Source organism: Danio rerio, chromosome 21 (assembly GCF_052040795.2).
Source record: "Danio rerio strain M-AB ecotype USA chromosome 21, GRCz13ab, whole genome shotgun sequence".
Classification (NCBI taxonomy): Eukaryota; Metazoa; Chordata; class Actinopteri; order Cypriniformes; family Danionidae; genus Danio; species Danio rerio.
This window is the reverse complement of record NC_141041.1, coordinates 30,968,315-30,990,137: the sequence shown is the minus strand read 5'-3', so window position 1 is coordinate 30,990,137 and position 21,823 is coordinate 30,968,315. Positions and strand designations below refer to the sequence as shown.

The 21,823-nt window shown below is 36.1% G+C and overlaps 1 protein-coding gene across 3 annotated transcripts in view; it reads left to right on the top strand.

Annotated features, from left to right (window-relative positions):
- Positions 1-21,823, top strand: part of slc8a4a (solute carrier family 8 member 4a) — a 125,016-nt gene that overhangs the window by 89,801 nt on the left and 13,392 nt on the right. For all 3 annotated transcript variants that reach the window (XM_087300157.1, XM_087300156.1, NM_001089419.1), the window contains 3 exon segments: positions 16,572-16,678; positions 19,127-19,251; positions 21,429-21,528. In XM_087300157.1, the coding sequence (XP_087156283.1) occupies positions 16,572-16,678; positions 19,127-19,251; positions 21,429-21,528 (332 nt within the window).

The following is a 21,823-nucleotide window of genomic DNA, read 5'->3' as shown; positions in this document are numbered from 1 at the left end:
TGTACATCAGCCGAGAACCTAACGTGCTGCAATTTAAGAAAACAAATGCAATTACAAAAAATGCCAGCAAATTAAGAACGGATCTGTTTGAGAGAATCTTAAGAATCTTCATCCGTTTGACAACACACATGCTGTAAATCCTAACAATTCATACACATTAAAAAACAAGCTGCATATTATCTCCACAACACAAAGATTAATAAAACGTGCTGCATTTTCTCACAAATCAACGAGAACACAACAGAAATGTTTCAAGGGAACCCAAAAATGTGACTATTACTCATTAAAGTTGTAGGTGATCTTTGAAAGGTGAGTTTTTTGTATGTTTATTTAAACATCCCGATTGCTGTGTCTTTTGTATTTATTAGCCAAAATAACCATAATCTAAATTGTCTGTTCTGTCAGGTTTTAGGGTCTCCTTGAAACATTTTTGTTGTGTTGTTAGTAAATGCAAGGCGTTTTCGTAAATTGTTTGCGTTGTGAGAAAATGCAGCATTTTAGAATTGTTTGTGTTGTGAGAAAATGCAGCATGTTTTATTATTGTTTGTGTTGTGAGAAAATGCAGCATTTTAGAATTGTTTGTGTTGTGTGAAATTGCACTGTTTTTTAACGTGTATGCATTGTAACGATTTGCAGCACATATGCTGTGAAACTGATGAAGATCTTATCTCAGTTTGCTGGCGTTTTATGTAATTGCACATGTTTTCTTACATTGGAGCACGTTAAGCTCTCTCGGCCACCTTAAAAATGGCAATAAAAGTCACTTTGTTTAACTGTGAAATTTAATTTTCAACTTCAAAAGTCAACAGAGCAGAGACCAAGCTTCCATTTAAAATTCGCAACTGTAAATGGATGGAAAATATGGAAACAGTTAATTAACAAATATGATTTACAGTGCAGAGGGATCACTGAATGATTGAATCAAATAATTTTTTCAAGAAATGAAAAAGCAATCATTCTGCTTCTTTGTTAATTTCATTGATCATGGTTATTTCAAAAGTAGTTGTTCATTGATAAAACAAAAATCCAAAATATGAGTAAAGTGTGAATAAAATCTTTAGAAATGAGTGAGTATGTATTTTGCAGTAGTGCTGATATTTAGGAAAGCAACAGACTTGTACTGCTTAATAATAATAATAAAAAACTTACAATGGGACATTTTAGCCTAAATTCATGTCTTAAACCAATGATACTAACACACAGTAGTAATTATAGAAATAAGTAAATGACTTTTGCAGTAGTGCTGCATGGTTTCCACTACATGCATTCTTCCATGGCGGGAAAGAATGCTGTTCCGTAGGTCTACTGAAGACATTCATAAATATTCCTTACAGATCTAATAAATGTTGGACACATACTCGTTACATAAACACACAAAATCACTCTTCAGCGTATTTAATGGCCTGCAAGAAGTTTTGTTCTCGAAAGAGATTTGCATGCTCGAATTACATAAAAACGATCTCAACTTATGTTCATGACATTTATCATTGAAATAACGTCATAGGTAGTTGGTAGATCTGTGTAAAAGGCCTGCCACCACAACTGGAAAAAAATCCTAGCGGAAACTCTGTGCTGATATTTAGAAATGCAGCATACTTAGTATTGCTTAAAAGACTCACAATGGGACATTTTAAGCTTATGTCTTCAGTTTTGGGATATTTTTTATTATTTGAATGACCTTTTGCCACAAGCCTCTATTATTTACACACCCTCCTTTGTGAGCGGTGGGAGCGGGCTCTATTCACAGTACTTGCAGAATCCTGCTTCAAGTAAAACAGGTGAAAGGTCACAGCTGGTAACTAATTAGAAGTTACGCACAATAAGAAACAGCTTTATTCTTCATAAAAAAATAAGGTAAATAAAAACCAATGGATTGCCAAAGAAAAGAAAGAAAGAAAGAAATCTCTCTGTGTGGGCACTGACTGTCCTTACTTTATTTCATCTGTTTGAAGCCTAATGGACTTACAGTGCAGTCTACTGTCAGCCTCATCTTTATAGCTCCTCTATTTGCATCATAAAGGTGCGCTTCAGTCCAGTTCTAGCCTTTGTCTTTTATACACAGACCAGAAAAATCTTCTCAACAGTGAGGCAGTGAGAAAAAAAAGGATACACATTTATGAAGCAAAGCTGTTAATCTCCTACAGGCATTTGATGTGATTGAAGTAGTGCAAATGCTGTTTTGTTGTATGAGAAATTGAATTTTCATTCAAAGATTTTTTTTTCATGTGGAGCATAGAAGTAAGAATTTTGCTGCAGTCCTCATCAACTAGTTTACCAGAAAGATAATTCTGCTCAGCTTCATATTGTGGAGATGAACAGCATGGTTATGCAAGTTGACTAGTTAGAGAAGCACCAAACTGCCTGAAGCAGCGGGAAGACTTGTGTGTGGACGGATGATGTTATGGGTGCTTGTGTTTTATCCTGAAGCTAAGCAGCAGTGTGCTTTCACCCAGCATGTGTTCAGTCCAGCTGTCTGCTAGTCCTCTCACTGACCCACAGCAGAAACCACTTCCTCCACCAGCCGTTTAATCACCTCTACCTTATGATATCTGTCTCTCTGCCTGTTTGTCTCTATTTCCAATGTTTTTAATATTTTCTATACTCTAAACTCTTTCTATACTGCAAAAAAATAATAATAAATAAATAAGTAAATAAATAAAATGAGTAATGCAAGTTACCTAATCAAATTACTTTTTCAAGTAGCTAGTAATGTATTGATTTTTAATTTACAAGACAATATCTGTGTTGTTTTCCCATATATTGACAGAGATCTTCTTGCCTGTTTTTGAGAGAAATCAGAAGTTACTGCAGATGTATTGAGTGTATCATATACATACAGTATGGGTAGGGCTGGAACCAGCATTTTATTCGTTTTTCCTTAAACTGGAAAAACACTAGAGGCTAAGTAACTACTATCTGGTTTGTTCTTATTTTGATTCTTCCACATGTTCTTATGGCAAAACATATTTAGTAGGTAGTAAGCTCTCCATAAAGCAATGCGTAGTCGCATGGAATGACAGAATATCCAATAAGAAGCATTGAAATCATTAAACTGCTTTAAAATTCTGCATTTATTTATATTATATTATATGCATCTACAGTTGAAACCAGAAGTTTACATACACTCTAAAAAAAGGAACACAACCATTTTTCTTAAATGTCTGATGGTAAATCATACTAAACGTTTACTACTTTAGTTCAGTTAGGATTACCTAAATGATTTTATCTAAATGATGACCTAAATATTTTTTTGCTTTGCTTTTAAACTGTATAATTTGGTCAAATGTTTTGGGTATCCTTACATAAGCTTCTCACAATACTTTGAAAGAATTTTGGCCCATTCCTCCTGACAGAATTGGTGAAACTGAGTCAGATTTGTTGGCTGTCTTGCTCGCACAGGCTTTTTCAACTCTGCCCACAAATGTTCCATTGGATTGAGCTCAGGACTTTGTGATAGCCACTCCAAAACATACACTCTGTTGTACTTAAAGCACATTTTAACTCATTTGGCAGTATGCTTAGGATCATGGTCTGTTTAGAAGACCCGTTTGTGGCCAAGTTTTAATTTCCTGGCTGATGTCCTAAAATGTTGCTTCAGTATTTTAACATAATGTTATTTCTTTATGATGCCATCTATGCTGTGAAGTAGACCAGTCCCTCCTGCAGCAAAACAGCCCCACAACATGTTGCTGGTGCCCCCATACTTCACAGTTGGGATGGTGTTCCTAGGCTTGTAAGCTTTCCCCTTTGTCTTCCAAATGTAACGTTGGTCATTGTGGCCAAACAGTTCAATCTTAGTTCCATCAGACCACAGGACATGTCTCCAAAAATTATTCTTTTTCCCAGTGTAATTGAGCAAATTGTAATCTGGCTTTTTGGTTGATTCTGGCTTGTTGATTTTCCCATGTTGTCACAGAAGGAAGCAGTGTGTTTGAGGAACTATACAGTGCTATGCATTGGTGAGCCACCCAAGAATGGTTAAGCCAAAGATAGCAAAATCTAACAGTGGTGAACTAATTCAATGCACAGATTTGACCCAAAAGGGTTGTTTTATTTCACATTGCCCATCACTACTCTTGTCATGAACAAAGGTTTACAATGTGAACTACATTTTAGTTTGATCCCCACACACAGCTTATCAAGTCACCATTTCAGATGACTTGAAATGTAGTGATTGAGTTATATGGACCACATATACGAAGTTGAAAAGTCCCTGTGCAGTGTGGTTGCTTGGAAAATAGCATCCAAAATAGCTCCTTTTGTGCTCTGCTGGAAAAAAAGAAAGTCGAGTTCAAGTGACATGTTTCCCTCTTCCTTTCTTCACCCTCCTCCTATTGCACCATCTATATCAGAATACATCACTAGAGCTTTTCCTTGTGTTGTCCGTATCTTCTGTCTCTCTCTTGCCCCAGTCTCATGAATTTGTGAAGTGCTCCTTCTGTGTATGTGTGTATTTCTCAGAGCGAATGAAAGTGAGATTGATCTTCCTTGTTTATGCTTACAGTGCTTCTTTTGATACTTCAGCTGCTGTATTTACCCCTGCGTCTGTAACTTTCAGAACATCTCATGCGTTCATGAAAGCACCCCTTTCTATTTCTGTTTCCAAATCCAAGTCCTCCTCTTCTTTTACTTTGCCGCCATCACTCTACTTCTCCCTCCACCTCCTTTCTGACTCCGTCTCTGTCTTTCCTTTGCCTAAGGCCTATACTTTTATCAGTCCCTACACTCCAGCTACCTGTTGCCATGCCAACCCCATAATTTAGTGTCCTACACAATGCAGTGTGCGCACCTTTCCCATGTGCGTAAATGCAGGAGAGTCTTACCTGCGCCGCCGAAGGTGCTTTTAATGACTCATTTAGAAGCAAGCTTTTTATGTTCCGCCTCCTGCGCTCGCCCTGTCAACTCCACAGCCCACACACGCTCCATAAAGACCCTCTTCAGCCTGCGCGAGCCCAGTGCATGCAGGGAATATTTTTTATTGCACACGCTGCTAATGTACTCGCTTATTATTGAGTTGACACCGCGTATGTAAGTTTGTGAATTTTGAACCCAGGCTCATTAAAAATACATGCCTGTGGTGACATTTTTGCAAAAATGGTTTGATGTTGCTTATTGAACATTTCGCAGCAGTTTCAAAGTGAAATGTGCACACTAAAATGTAAAATGCTCAGATTTCTTAGAAAAACAAACAAACTATAATTTGATTATGGCAGTTTTTTACGGATCGCATAACTTTGTAACTCAAATGGCCAAATGGTGGTGCTAGTTGGTGAAAGATTTATTGAAAATAACATAACTGTCACCCAAAGGGATAGTTTACCCCAAAATTGACATTCTTTCATCATTCATGCACCATTCACTTGTTCAAAACCTATTTGAGTTAATTTCTTCTGTATAAAGAAGATATTTTGAAAAAATGCTGGTTGCTGGCACTCATTAACTTCATCGTATATATTTTTCATCTTGTGGAAGTAGTAAATGTGACAATGTGCCCCAGCAACTTGCTAATTCTGAGACCCAGGGCCCTATTATACACCCGGCGCAATAAGGCTATTTTCAGACCAGCGCAACCCAAATTTTTACCTTTTGCAGCCTGTTGATTGAATAGCAAATCAATGTGTGGACTCATGGGCGTGCTGATCTAAAAAGGAAATGTGCTAAGGCGCATCAATGGCATGTTGCTATTTTGAGGAACTGAAATAGACTGTGCCATTGACCAACTAAAAGCTGGTCTAAAGTCCAGTGCAGAGCGCTTTAGTTGTGCACCTATGAGTTTAAACGCTTACACATTGCTTAACAGTGTTTCGTAGATTGCTAGGCGACCATGAGTTGTTTTCTCAGAGGATGACAAGCTGACCCTCTGATACAAGTTTTATTTATGGAGAAAATTAAATAGGACTGCAGTATTTATGTGTTCTGTGTTTGTCCGACTAAATTAGTCTACCGAAATGCCTCTTGCACATGCAAGCCGTGCACCTTCATTGAAAATAACAAACTTGCATGAATTCTAGATAAGACACGATATGTGAATGGCCCCTAAAAGGTCGCCGTCATTTGCGATTTCCAGCAGTTGATCTTCTTGCGCAGACATAGTTTATTCACCTGATTTGTTGACAAATGGGTTGCGGATCCATTCATTGGCAGTTTGTCGGTCCTTCACTGGACCTTTTCCCCTTAGCAAATAAACTTTCCAAAGACGTCTGTTTCTTACTCATTTTGCTACTTGTGGGTTAAATTTGAACACTCAAGTGACAGAGATGTAAGCGAGAGAATACGGTCATTTTTCAAAATAAAAGATTTTTTTTTTAAATTAAAAGATCATTTAGATTCAGATAATAAATAAAACTGAAATAATAAATGATTTATTGTGTGGCCCAGTACTAGTCAATTGGTATCGAGCCACACAAAAAATCATCAATTATTTCCGTTGCCTGGTGGTTGAGGACCACTGGGCTAATGGATGTCTTCAGTGGAGTGAGTTTCCACACGGAAGTAAAGAAGAAAAGAGTAAAAGTAAAGTTAAGAGAAAGTAAAGAGACTGAATGGAGGAGGTTCTATCTTTATTCTCGCGCTGCAGATGCTCTGTATAACTGTTTTCTCTGGGTCATCGTCATTATGTGCTACGATTCGTGGATCGGCTCCATGTCACGCCTGTACAAGCATGCGCTTTTCTGCTGTGTAAACAGTCAGTCAACCTCCTGCCAGCTCTCTAAAATAAAATCTTACAAGTGTCTGTAACGAGTGAAAATGGGGTGCATCTCCTTTGAGAGACATCGCTATTGCGGGTGTCTATGTGTGTGTGTGAATGTGTGAACTTTCTTTAACAAGCACATGTGCGCGGGACTTTTTCTCTGATGCTCAGGTTAAGTTATTTTCTGTAAGATATCGTGACTAAAGAATAAAGCACAAGATGTGGGATGCGACCTAAGTGAACCTTGATTTTTTTTTCGGCTGCTACACAAGTGCAGTGAGTTATCCTGTATTTTTTAACTCAATGCATTACACGACGTCTTTCACATATATCTGGAAATATATGCAGGTGTAAGTAATATGAATCATCCACATATCTTTTGTGACTTCATTATCTGAGATGTGAAACCCATGGAAAAAGCTGCCTACAGAGAATTAATGCAAAGTCGCGCACACACATAGAGAGATGCTGCACACGCTGGTGAAGTGTGTATGTTTACAGCAGTTTGACTGATAAATATGAATTTGTAGCTAAATCGTTTGTGGTGCAAAACAGCATTAACTATTGTTTACATTGTTGCTACAGCATACCGTTAACGCTAGACACTGTACATGTCATGATCAATTTTAACAAATAAAAACACTTACAGGTTGTAGTTCACAGCTTCTGCTTTGAGGAGATTTTAATCGAATCCAGCACTGAACTGGGAGAGATTCTGGAGCTGTTTTGTCAAATCATGCTTGCTATGTATTTTATAAGTCTCTGGAACATAATTAAAATTGAACTGTAAGCACTTCTGTCTTCGTGTTGTGTCCTTTGTAAGGCCAAATACAGAAACAGACGAACCTCTGTGGAAAAAGCAGCGTTTGGACGGAATTTTAACTCTCTCTGATGTAATGTTACAGCGCCTCTGGCCACGGCCCTTAGCTGCGCAGTGTGTGTGCGTGGTAAAAGAACCTTTGTGATCTCACAAGGGCCGGAACTATTTTTTGTAGTCCCCAAATTTCGTTCATTGTAGGCTTTGCTAAGCTAACTCTGTAAAAACCAGAACAACAAGTCTTCCTTTGCATTGAACTTAGAGCGTTTTACATTCAGAGATGCTGTTTATGTTAACACAGCTACATTACACATCAACTAAAGTTTAAAATATGATATCGTAGTGAACCACCCCTTTAATGCTTTTGCGCCTCGTGACTTTAAGCCTAGAACACTAAATTGCAATAGTATCTGGATGCAGCCTTCATGATGCAAGCTGAGATTGCATCACTCAGGGATGCAATTTCAGACACAATGCACTCAAATGGAGCTAGTGACATCACTGTGATGGGTAGGGTTAGAGGTGGGGTTAGGTGAGCCCATTAAAAGTCAATGGATGCAGCTCAGATTGCACTGCACCAGGTCTGCATCCAGACCCCTCTCCTAAATTGAGCCACTAATGTTAATTTCACTTCAAGGCATTGCAAAACTCTTAGTAGATGCATGTTTTTCAACTCCAAAAGAGCCTATAGGTACAAGTTTCGTGAAGCACGTGAAGTGTTTCAGTTTGAGCTGCCGTGTGTGTTTTCATGCCTGTTAGCATACATGCAGGTTGTGCATGCGTGTGAAGTGGATTGAATTGGAAGTGAGCAGCTGTGTGAGTTTCAGACCTCATTAAGGTCCCTTGTTATTTTTTTTGTTTATGCACATCTGTCTCTTTCTTTGGTGGGGAGTGTTTGCCTCAGTGAGTAATAGCTCTAATTACAGCTGAGAGCTGCCACGTGGGGTTAAGCTACCTGGTCACAGAGATGAGGCTAATGTGGACGCTTGGCCCAATGGTTAATCGTTTTTCTTATTTTGTTATCCTTGTTTGTCCTTACTCTGCTGTTTTTACAGTCCCTTGTGGCATATGCCAAAATTCAGGTTAAAGCAACCAGCAAAAAACCTTGACCACATTTATAATGTCAGCTTTAACCCTTATGGACTGTTAAGGATGTTTTTATCCACTCTGGGGTAATTTTGAGTCTTAACTTTTTCTGTTTCAGCTAGCATAATAATTTTTGGTGACAAATCGTCTTTTGACACATATTTTGAGAATGTGCTTTGATATTTAAAAAGCAAAAACTGAACAGTACAGTCTGGGTAAATTTACTACTCTTTTGTTATGTAAGGAATGAAAGCATCCACTAAAATAAACTGCTGTAAAAATGGATCCGATATTGTTTTACATTTTTTTTCACATAAATCTGTTAATCAATCTCAGTCCTGATCAAAACTAATAAATCACTTAGAAAATTACATATTTGTAATATAAAAAGTAATTGTAGACTGTTTATTTTTTTTTAACCTTTTATGAAAATCTTGGACATGCATTGTATTTGATTAATTACATTTTTTCTCCCTAATTCACTAATTTTGGCTGTTTTTGCCCCATTGACTTATATTATAAAATGTTTTTACTGTTGATCATCAGTTGGCGCCTTTAACCCTTTAGAAAGGCCTGTGCAAAAAGGATTATTCTCTGGATTTTATATTGAGTATAACAGCAAATTAAAGTGTGTGTATGTGTGTCTGTGAGTGTGAGAGTGACCTTTACGCATTTACCTTGGTGAACATACAAAAATTAAAATAAGCATCTCAGCTCTTAGAACTACATGAAGTAAATGAAAACAAAGACTGTGTATTTATGCACCTAAAATATGGTTATAATGGAACTCAAGAAAAAAAACAAAAAAAAAAAGCAGCCACCAACATTAAATTATGGAGAAAAAAATTAAAATCCAACAATTCGTCAATGTTGTTACTTATCTCTCACATGTCCAAGTGATAAGAGCTAAAAAAAAAAAAAAAAAAAAAACTTTCTATATTGAAACACGCCATTTTGTGTGTTTTTCACCAAATCAGTGACATCATTTGAAACCTTGGCAATTAAAGGGTTTCTAAACAATCTAGTGGTTTTGATCATAAGGTAACTAACGTTGATTAACAGATTTATGCCAAACATTTTTTTACCCATAATTCATAGTATCCATCTGTTAACCTATTTAAACTCGTAAAGTACTTTTTCATTTAAAACCCTCTAAACTGTTACTTTATATTAATGCATTTCCTGCAAAATGGAAAATAAAAGCATAAATACATGGTTTCAATTAAAACAGTTTACTCACTTTTTGCTATTGTTTTACTAAATTAAAATATCTGATATTACAGATAAGTTACGATACTAATGTTTTAATATGTATTACACTAATCTAACATATGTATTACACTTATAGTACATGTATTTTTGTCTTCTTTTTAGGTATTCCTAATCTTGCTGTAAAATGAGTTTTAAGTATAATAGTAATATTAGATAAAAAATATTATTAATATTAAAGCAAAGTATAAAATGTGTTCATAGTATTTTTATGACTGCAGAATAAATTTTCATTTAGCGTATGCATAACCACAATGTAATGTCACATTTTCCATAAAAATTGCAAATATATATTAATATTCATTCAATTAATATAATATTTTTCTATGTGAGTAGACAAGATGTTTATGTGGAAAATGAAGATGCAGTCAGGAGAATTGCAGAGACAGAAAAAGAAAGACAGACTGTGAAATCAGAGAATTGTTTTAAGGGGGGATGGGACTGTACACATGTGTTGCAATCGTGCAGGATAAGCACGGTGGTCTAATTAATAAAGAACAAGTCCTAATGAATTTAATTACACACACGTCTGAAGGCTGCAAAGTAAAGAAAGGTGGGCAAAGACGAGATTAGTGCTAACATGTAATAGAGGGATTACAGTACAAAACAGCAGTGGAATTGTGTGTGTTTACACAGTTGTTACAGATGTACCTGCACAGCCTTAACAAATGTGTGTCTTGTTTAATTTTTAAAGCCGCTTTCGTCCTCTGCCCTCTTTATTATTTATGAGCTGTGTCCCATACCTCAAGATCATTTCACCTCTCTTTATATTGTCATATCCAGGATTAGACACTAAACCCCTTATCTTTTTGCATTTTGTAGATTCAGTCAGTTATGCAAAGTCATAAATATAAAATAAAATACTTTATTGAATACTTGATTTATGCATGTATTTTATTCATACACCTAAAAGTTATTTGTCAAAAATTTTAAATAAAGATTATTGGACTATATTTTCAATTCACTTAAAAATGTTGTGCTTAATTTAATGGGTGTTTTTGTAAATGTAAGGTATTTTTAACCATAAAGCTGTGAAATACTTTCCAATCATCACATGCTGTATGACAAATCATATTTCTTCTCAGATATTTGGTACACTCTTAGAAATATACGAGAGCTGTCACTAGGGTGGTACCTTTTTAAAAGGTACACGTTGTCACCTTGGAATTATAAGGAACCGACATTTTTGTCAAAATTGAGTTATTTACATGTTCTTATGAAATGACAACTTATTTATATTATGTGATGTTTTTAATAAGTTTTAAATGTTAAGACTTTTTATTTAAAAACAAAAAGGTTTTATCTACAAAGTCGAACTCTAGCTTGGCTCTATAAGGTTCTTTCTGTGAGCCAATCAGCATTTCGAATGCACGCACGAGGGCTATTTTTATTAGTGCATGTATAGTCAGGGAAACATTTTTCAGTGTTTATTAAACTCATTTGCTCATTGTCTGTTTTCTTTTAAAGTCTTTAAGTTTGATATTAAGCCTTGAAAGGCAAATACTCAATTCAATGCATGGGACATATAATTCAATTAATATAATTCAATAGTTCATATAAAACATAAAAATCAAGCATAAAATTCAATAAGTATTATCATATTAATGACATAAAATTAACATCTGCACTGGATTAAATGTGTAGCAAAGCCATGTAGGTTTAAACAATAAAAAAATATTCATTCTAAAACATTAGATAAATATCATAGAAAGCAAAATTTTTACTTTCTCAAGCATCAACATATTGTTACAACACCAATTTATATTTTTGGGATTGTATTTCTTATAAAAGTAATGCTTTAATTAATAATCTGCCAGATAATACCTTATAATTCCAAGTGGAAAATGACTTTTTAGAATTAGAAGGTTCTTTCTGCATTTGCCCTGTTTTGTTTACCCCAATTTGCAAATTTAAGAGAATTTTGATCATTTACATTTAGAGTACATTTAGGGTCTCTGTCATGTTAATGTGTGGAAGAGATGTGTTACACACCTATGGTTTGGAATGCAAAACTTTGAGGCTTAATATCTCAAAATCATTTAGAACGCAGATAAAACCTTATAATTCCAAGGTGACGATTTGTACTAAAAAGGCCTATATTGGTACCTCAAAAGTAAATATTGGTACCTAAAAAATTTAACAGATATAATTTTGTACTTTTTAGGTACTCATATGTATCCCTGAGGTATTAAGATGGACGCTTTATGTACAAATATGTACCTTTTAAAAAGAACCACCTCTGTGACAGCTCTCGTACCTTTATTTCTGAGAGTGTATGTAGAGTATGGATCGTTAAATTAGTTTTTTTTGTCAAACTCAAAAAATGAGCTGGTGTTTCGTGTCCTAATTTGCCCTATTGTGCGTTTTAAAACATATTATGTAATTTATAAAATCATATTAAATCATAAGAATTTTCCATTTTATAGTAATATAACATTAAAAAATGGAATCCAAACTAAAATGAATGTTCCGCATAATTGCATACACCGTGGTTATTGAGTGCCACCATATTTTTCACTAAATTAATTAAATTCTCTCTCTTTCCTTGTTGCTGCTGTGCGGCTTTTCCGTAGACAGTGTTTATCAACCATGACCAATGTGTTCTGTGTGTTAATAATGACAAATGGTTATTAGCCATGGCTAACCGCCTGCTCCTAAATCAGAAAAACATCGTACCACAGCCTCGTCACTTAACATCTGAGCTGCTGCATGTTTCTGCATATCTCTCTAAGGGAATTGTCTCTTCTGCTTTTGCTTCTGTTAATTGTAATGAGCCCAAGAAATCTGAGAAACTCTGAAAGACCCACTGCATGAAGATTTGCAGAGTTAAACCACCTTTTTTTCAATAACTGTGTGTTCAATCAATATTTTGGATGATATGTATGCTCTTCGGGGCTCATGCAAATAAACAAGCAGAATGAATTTTGCAGTAAATCATTCATAAATACATTCCTGCATCATTTGTTGCATTGAATTGAAGATGACAATCTACATAATAATGGCTTCATGAATGATTTACTTGCAAATCCACTCTGCTCCTGTTTCATGAATAAGCCTCTTTCTTTCATTGCCTTTCCATGTCTTTCTCAGAATTTTTTTCAATGGTTTGCATCCCTGTGGTGAAAATCTAGCTTTTAGTATTGCTTATACTGCACAGTATATATCAGCTGTTTTCAAATTGCTTGAAGACAAAGCATGTGCAAATTTACTAGTGATGTTGAGGATTTTCTCCCCTTAAACTGTAGGCTACCGAAAACAGACATCAAAACGGGACCAAAGGAATGTTTTTACGGTTCCTAGAACAATCAGCAGGAGTACCCACTTTTTGTTGTGTTCACAGCACACAGGAACAGGAAGCAAGTTTAGTTATATGAATGCCTTTTTGGGGGACTGAATTAGCTCATACTTTAGCGAAGGGTTTAACACAGAACAAATGGAGCTACCAGTGATGCAAATGTACATTGATTTGGTGAATGCATATCATATGAAATGTGTTAATTTACAGTGCTCAGCATACAGTATATAAGTACACCCCTTACAAATCTATCTTTTAAATTCATATTTTTAATAGGTAGCTATACAATATTACATTTTCGCATATACATTAGATTAGTCAGTACTGAAGCCAAATCTGGAGCTTATCTAACAAAATAACTTACGATGACTGTCCAAAAACTAGTACAGCCAAATTTATTTGTTATAGAAAAATACTAAATACATTTTAAAAAAAGAGGAAAAATCAAGAGAAGCAAAACATTTTTGTGAAAAAATTAGCTGAAAGTTTGTAGGTTGTAATTTTTTTTCAATGTTTTATCTTAATTATTTCTATCTCTTTCAATTTCTAAAGATGTTTGAAGACTAAAATATTATTTTAATTTTCAAAATGAGGTGTACTCAATTATGCTGAGCACTGTATATAACATATAATATAATATATAAATATATTATACAGAATATATATGAATTAGTTCAAATATATATGTCACGATTACCAGCGATCATATCCCATAAGATCGCTGGTTTGCACTAACAATAACCATGGACTACAATTCTGCCATTTATGGACTACATATTCATACATGCACTCCGGTCACACTCCCACATGCTTCCTCATCTAGACTGATTACTCGCACCACCTGAGGATTGTCAGAGACTGATTGCACTCACTACTTAAGCCACACACTCACCTATTCACTTTGCAGAGTCTTGTTCACTGTAAGTAGCAATACAATGCGTTTCCTAGTCTTCTTATCCTCTGTACCGACCTTAGTCTTGTTAGCATCCTTGTCTTTGTCTGCCGCCTGCCTTTTGACCTCTCGTCTGTTACTGATTACGATTCTGGACTGCCTACACATACCCGTTTGCACCTGTATTGACCATTGATTGATACTGCTCCTTCAACAGATATTTAGCTCACTGAAAGAAACTTTGCAAGTACATTTCAACATACAAGTACATACACTAACTCTAACCCCAACCCCAACTTAACAGTCTACTTATAATCTAATGATAATTAGTTGGCATGTAGATGTAATGTAACTTATATTCAACAAACGGCCCATCAAAATAAACTGTGACCAAAGGGAAAAAAAAACCTAAAAAACAGCAAAAGCACAGCTATTATCATGCATTCCTCTATTCTCCAGGGGCCTCATGTATCAACGCTGCGTACGCACAAAAACATTGCGTACGCAAGGTTTCACGCTCAGAATCGCTCACGTTTGGATTTACTAACAATGAACTGAACGTGGGAATTTGCGCAGGTTCACGGCAGCTTTCTGGCAGGCGTACGCACATTTTTTGTGCGTGTCTGTTTTATTTCCATTGGCGACTCCTAGAGGCAGTTGTGTTAAATTATTCTCTACAAAGTGTCTGAGCCTTGCAATGGCAGCTGTATGAGACGGGTTCATATAGTAGGTATGTAAGATTTCCATACCATACAGTTGACCAGCTAAACATTAAAGCACAATTTGCAGCGGTCGCCTGTTTTCCCAATGTAATCTGAGCTATCTACTGCACGCACATTGCTATAAAGACACTATGTGAAGATAAATTTGCATGCGTGAATCAGAAACATTTCCATTCAATAAATGTGCAAATAAAATATGATGCACAAACTTATTGATGATTCCTACTTGTCTTTCTCGTGATAAATAGTGGGCAAAATCTGATATGTAGCGGGGAAAAAAAAGAAGAATGAACTCATCAGACGCTGGATTCGAGCCGAGTTTATGCTCGAACGTGTCAGTACGTGATCATATGCTTCTTATGAGGTGCGCCACTGAGACTGCGAAGGGTACTGCAACATTTTACAGATATAAACCACACTATTTCTTTTTTAAATGCACTCAGTGCGATGTTCAGACCCAACTGTGTTAACCGTATCAGCTAAACTCTCCCACTCTATTTTTTTTCTTTTGTTGTTAATTCCGCCGAACAAACTTGCAAATAACACCGCTTTTCTCCGGTCTACCTCCGAAAGCAGCACCTCCATTTCACATTCTGTTCAAAGTTTCTCTTTTTGCTTGCTTTTGCCATTGCTTTTTCGTTGGGTTTTGCCATTAGCATAGTCATTAGCATATTCATACGGGGGAGGAGGCAGGGAGGGGTTTTGTGCTCGTGCATGTTGCGCTCAGTTTCACGTTCATTCAGATGTACAAAAGAATATGCGTGAGATTCGGCGTACGCAGTGTTTCATACATCTGAATTTTTTTCTGCGTACGCACATTTACAGCTTTGTGCGTACGCAATGTTTTAGTAAGATTTCCACGCAAGTCTTCGTACATGAGGCCCCAGGTGTTTGCATTGTTAAATATATAAATGATGTCACCTTCGAATGGCTTTAGTGGCTTATAGTATATCAGTATGTCAGTTTTTGGTTCAAACATCTATCTCTGACTGAATTACACCAGAATTACCTCTGTGTAACATTTAAGTAACATTATTTTGCTTCTGTTAACAATAATGAACACAAAAAAAATGCTGGAACTCTGAGATCTGCATTACATAAACTTTTAAGAAAGGAAAGTTGCCAATTCCTCCAATAGTTCTAGGAACTCTAAAATTATTATTGTCCTGTGACAGCACCTTAGGAGATTCTCTTGGCACACTGCTGTTTTTAAGGGACAGTTCAACCAATTTTTTTTTTTCTGTCAACAGATGCTCACCTAAACCCGTTTGACTTTTTTCTGTTCAACACAAAAGTACTGTAGATATTTAGAAAAATGGTAGCCATAGTATTGGTTTCTCCTGCTATGGATGTCAGTGGTTACTTGGATGTTTCCATTTGATTTTCAAAATATATTTTTTTTGCGTGTGCATGTTTAACAAAAAAAATAAATAAATAAAACAAAGAAACTCGTAAAGGTTTGGAAGGTGAAAAAACAGTGAGTACATTTTTATTTTTGGGTGAGCTATCCCTTTAAGGAGAAAATATTCTCCACAGTGAAGCAGGCAGTCAGGTGTAATTTCGTACGGGCATGGCTAATTTACATATTCATATGCCTGTGCATACTGAATGAGATAAGGTTGTACAGTTATGTCATTTTGATCATGAATGATGAGTTTTAAGGTACGTGATAAAATTAGTGACTGCTGGGGGAACATTAAAATTTCAGTAGCTTTTCCTTCCACTGTCACATTTGTAACACACATTTTTGTAAAGCTGCTTCGCTCTCAATTTAAGCAATCTGTCTTTGTCAACCACAGGAAGATCCTGGAGGTAAAGATCATTGACGATGAGGAGTACGAGAAGAACAAAACCTTCACCATCCACCTGGGGGAGCCGGTGTTGCTGGAGATCGGACAGAAACACGGTCAGTGCACCTCTGTTGGACAATCACACTCCCCAGCATTATGGCTTTTTGTATTAGATTGGGGTCTCTGTTTAATATTAAATTAATAGGTTTCACATCTGTCCATGAATAATTCAGGAACAGATTTGATGGAGAGGAGTCTTTGTGTGAATGGAGCGAATAATGCGAGACAATGGAGGTCTGATAATGGGTGACTTGTTCTAATGGGAACAGGCTGTACTGGTCGCTGTGCAAACGGCCATGTTGAAGTAATATCTCCAGGCCATTTCTGAACATTAATTATGTACTAACTGCTCTAATTTAATGTTCATCCCCATGCTCTTCGAATTGCCATACTGTTACGAGATCCAATTATGTTTGTTGAATCCATTTACATAAGCATTGGTTGATTATTTTGACCTGTCAATCTTTGCAACCCAGGCTCATTCTTATTATGTACCCCAATATACATTTATGGAGAGAGCCAAATACGTCCCAGGAGCTATGTTTTTTTTTTTTTGCTGGTTTTTTGTTTTTGTAAATCCACCAGAGAACGCTATGCACACATTTTCAAATCTCAAATTTCGCCTGCCGACATACATGTTGAGCTACTGGACTAACTGGTAACAGCGAGAAAGCTGTACATATGGAGGTAATCAGACACCTGGTAAGCGCAAAAAGGAACGGTGTCATACCGCCCCACAGCGATGCGTAGCTCTGGCTATATAATTCAAGATCTCCAGCAATGTACATAGGGGGACGTTTTCAGAATGAGCCTATGTTGAATCTTTGTCTGTGATGCTTTTATAAATCACACTAAGAATTTTTTTTTTCTAGCTAGTGCATGATTGACAGTGGATTGTAGTAAAAACATTTTATTTGCTAAATAGTTGCAATGCATTTGTGTGCAGTGTTTTAGCTCCAAAATCTGATTCTTGCTCACTAATCATTAAAATTGTAGTTCGAGATTTTACTATGCAAACTGTGAAAGCACAGAAAATGTTCCAGGGCAGGATTTTCAATCATTTAAATGCCACAGACTCTCAAATTTGATCATCTCCATGCATACAATTCCAACCTTAAAGCATAAAAGGCAGCAATTCATTTGTTTTGTTTATTTTTTTGTAAAAGCATAATTTTTAATAATTCATATTGCAACTGTGCCTAAAATATTATCTTAAAAACATTTAGTTTCCATTAAGTTGCGTTTAAGGCCAACAGCTAGCTCTCTGCACACACTAAAGCTAATCAACAGTAGGTTGCTGCTGGAAGTGATGTTAGTGAGACCAGCAGGGGACGCTCAACCTGCGATCTGTGTGGGTCCTAACGCCCTAGTATATTGATGGGGACTCTATACTGCTCAATGAGCGAAGTCTTTCAGATGAGACGTTTACAAATCCCAGGATGTCCTTTGAAAAAGAGGGTAAACCCCGACATCCTTGCTAAAGTTGCCCACTGGCCTCTGTCCATCATGACCTCCTAACCATCCCATATTAAAATTGGCTTTATCACTCTGTCTCCTCTCCACCAATCAGCTGGTGTCTGGCACAATCTGCTTGTTAAGTGTGACGTCTCGCGAAGCGGCTTCCGGGTCCAAGCGCTCTATTCAACTGAATGGGGAGACTCATGAGATGGCAATAATAAATGTTTACAAAGCGATTTAACACTTTCGAAAATCAGGATCGCAATATATATATTTCCATGCCTAATATCCGATTGTCAGAAAGTAATTAATTTTTTTTATAAATTGTTACATTTTTGGTATTTGTTATGCAGCAAGCCCAGAGATTGTTGTGTACACTATGATTTTATATAAAATTAACTTTAAAGTGTGACAGGAATAAAAGGTGATCATAAACGACTGATTTCTCCACTCAAATGAATGGCGGCTTGGACCCGGAAACAGTATTACATACGTCACCACGGATAAGTGGTGGATGCTGCACACTGGTGATGGATGAGGTGATTCCCCCTTAAAAATGTGTAAAGCACTTTGAGTGTCCAGAAAAGTGCTTTATAAATAGTTTAAATAAGGAATTAATAGTTATTAAAGTGCTTTAATATTCATTAATAATTACATTTTTCCCCATTTTAATCTGATTTGGATTCGTTTGTTAGATTCAATCTTTTTTATTTCATTTAAATTTTAGATAATCTGTTTTAAGTGTTTTTTAATCACAATCTTGACTCGTTGAACTCACATCTCTGAAGTGACCTGCTAGATGGAAACAAATTATCATTCTAACTGTCTACAATGCAGATTTTCGGCTGAATTTGCTGCTCTACCTGATTTGCAAAATGTCTTTAGTGGATTGGGTGCAGACCGTGCATGCAAATAAACAGCTCTACCAGTGGGCACAATTCATTCTTAGGGAATTTTCTGTAAAATCGAGTTCTACATTCTCAGCTCTGTAATCCATACAAACTCTGCACAGCTAAGTTGATTTTCACTGTGTCTTCCACTGACAGGAGACTCTAATGATAACAAACCAGCGGTGGGTGCTGAGGAAGAAGAGGTGGCCAAGATGGGCTGTCCGAGTCTGGGAGAGCACACCAAACTGGAGGTGGTCATAGAAGAGTCGTATGAGTTTAAGGTCAGTGATATTTAAGTACCTAATATCATTAATTAAATGTTTGAGTATCTATAATTATATGATAATATTAATTTTAGAAAACATTTTATTTTACATTTCATTCATTCATTCATTCATTCATTTTTTTTCCGGCTTAGTCCCTTTATTAATCCCCAACTTATCCAGATTATGTTTTACGCAACGGATGCCCTTTCAGCTGCAACCTATCTCTGGGAAACTTCCATTCACACTTATTTACACACATACACTATGGACAATTTAGCCTACCCAATTCACCTCTACCACATGTCTTTGGACTGTGGGGTAAACCGGAGCACCCGGAAAACAGGACACCCACGTGAACGCAAGGAGAACATGCAAACTCTTCACAGAAACACCAACTGATCCAGCCGAGGCTCGAATCAGCTACCTTCTTGCTGTAAGGCGAAAGCACTACATACTGCGCCACTGTGTTGCCCTTTTTACACAATAAATTATTGTATATTTTACTGCACATTATAAATGTAGCAGAGTAAAAAAGTTATTTTTAAACAGTGACATCTGATTTATGAATAAGGGGAATTCTGTCACTTATCTTGTTAAATTGGTTCACAAATATTAACTGCACAGAACAATTGATTCATAATTTGACAGATCTGGTAGCACCTGTTCCAAGTTAACAAGTCAGCGAGTCAAAATCCGCTCAAAGTGATTAATTAATTCACTAAATTTTTATGAAATCATTCAAAACAAGTAAAAAATGAGAGGTCTTTACTATTTTTTTAGTGGTCATGACTTTCAGTTGTTTGTCAAGTAATTCTGTTAAAAAAATGAGCTGTGTAAACCAGGGGTGTCCTGGAGGGCTGGTGTCCTGCATAGTTTAGCTCCAACTTGCTTCAACACACCTTCCAGGAGGTTATTAGCATATCTAGCAAGAGCTTGATTAGCTGGTTTAGGTATGTTTGATTAGGATTGGAGCTAAACTCTCCAGGTCACTGGCCCTTCAGGACCAAGTTTGGATACCCCTGGTGTAAATAAATTATGTAAAATCAATAAATGTGGACAGCACATTTGTGTATTACCGATCAAATGGGTAGGTTTTATTTATAAAAAGTAAACATATTATTTAAATAATGCAAATTCATGCTTACAAGTTCGCTTAAATAGGCTTAAAACTTAGAACTGGCATAGAAATCAATTTCTAATGTCTACATATTTTTATATTTACACACATTTTGTGTTTATTCATTTTGTACTATACTGTTTTTTTGTTGTTGTTTTTTTTTCATTTAAAATCAAAACATTTTGCTGCAATTATAAATCGCCCATGTCTCGAGGTAGTTCATTATGATGCGATTTATCTCTTTACTTCTATGAGTGATTCTATTGGACAGAAATCACAGGAATGATTTTTCTAATCCCCATAGACAAGAATAATTGAAGTACTGACTGCAAGTTAAAAAAAGTAGTGGAGAAAAAGTACCATTACAGCACAAAAAAAACGTACTCAAGGTAAAGTAAAAGTACACATTTTTTAAAACTACTTAGTAAATAACAATTTCTGAGAAAACCTGCACAATTACAGTAGTAATTTGTAATTTGTTAATTTACACCACTGGAAACAGATCACCTATATTTCTAACCTAAAACAGGGTTTTTAGGGGTTTTAAAATGCTCAAAATATTTTTGTGGGACAATGAGTTCAGTTGTAACATCAGGCATAATCATAACAAAAATTAAGCATTTTAAAACAGAAATGCATTATTGTAAACACCACCTCTTAACTCATACTCACATCTTGATTTGCATATACTTCATCCACCACCAGGAAGAAAAATACAGCTGATGTTCAGTCTGAATCCTAACATCCTCATGCTGACAGTCTCAATACCAGAGGTCTCCCAGGTCAGGGAGCTCAGAGACTAAGAAGAGATTTGGGAAAAACTGTGCTACTCTTTCCACAGTCTTTTAAATGCAAACCAGCGAACGGCTAGGACAGAATGACATTGGAGAAAATGAAAATCTGTGCAGAGACGCCCACTGCCTCACTGAAATCAGTTTAGCAGAGACCTCTGAGCGCAGTGGGCTACGAGACAGACTCGTATTAAATCTTGTCCAAGATGAGGACACATTTTTGTAGGGTTTAGGTTTGATTTATCTGCTTGGTGTTTTATGTATGCTTTTGTGTGTTTTTTCAGAATACCGTGGACAAGCTAATAAAGAAGACTAACCTTGCGCTGGTGGTGGGCAGCAGTAGCTGGAGAGAGCAGTTTGTCAGTGCCGTCACTGTCAGTGCAGGTCAGTGTCTCTGTCAGACTGTCTTCATACATGCTCACACTCAATTCTTTTATGTTCAATCAAAGGTTCATTTGAGTGCTATAACTACATTTTAATTATTGAAGGAAATGATTTTTATGTGATTAATTACATTTTACATTCAAAATTCAAGAATAAATAAGGTGTTTTTTTATAGCTGTATTCCTTTTACTTATTACCAATTAAAACTATCTTGTAACTTTTAAACATTATTGTAATCAAATTAAATCTAAAGCCAAAGCTATTTGCACTGCCAGGGCATTTTAGTGATAGTTGA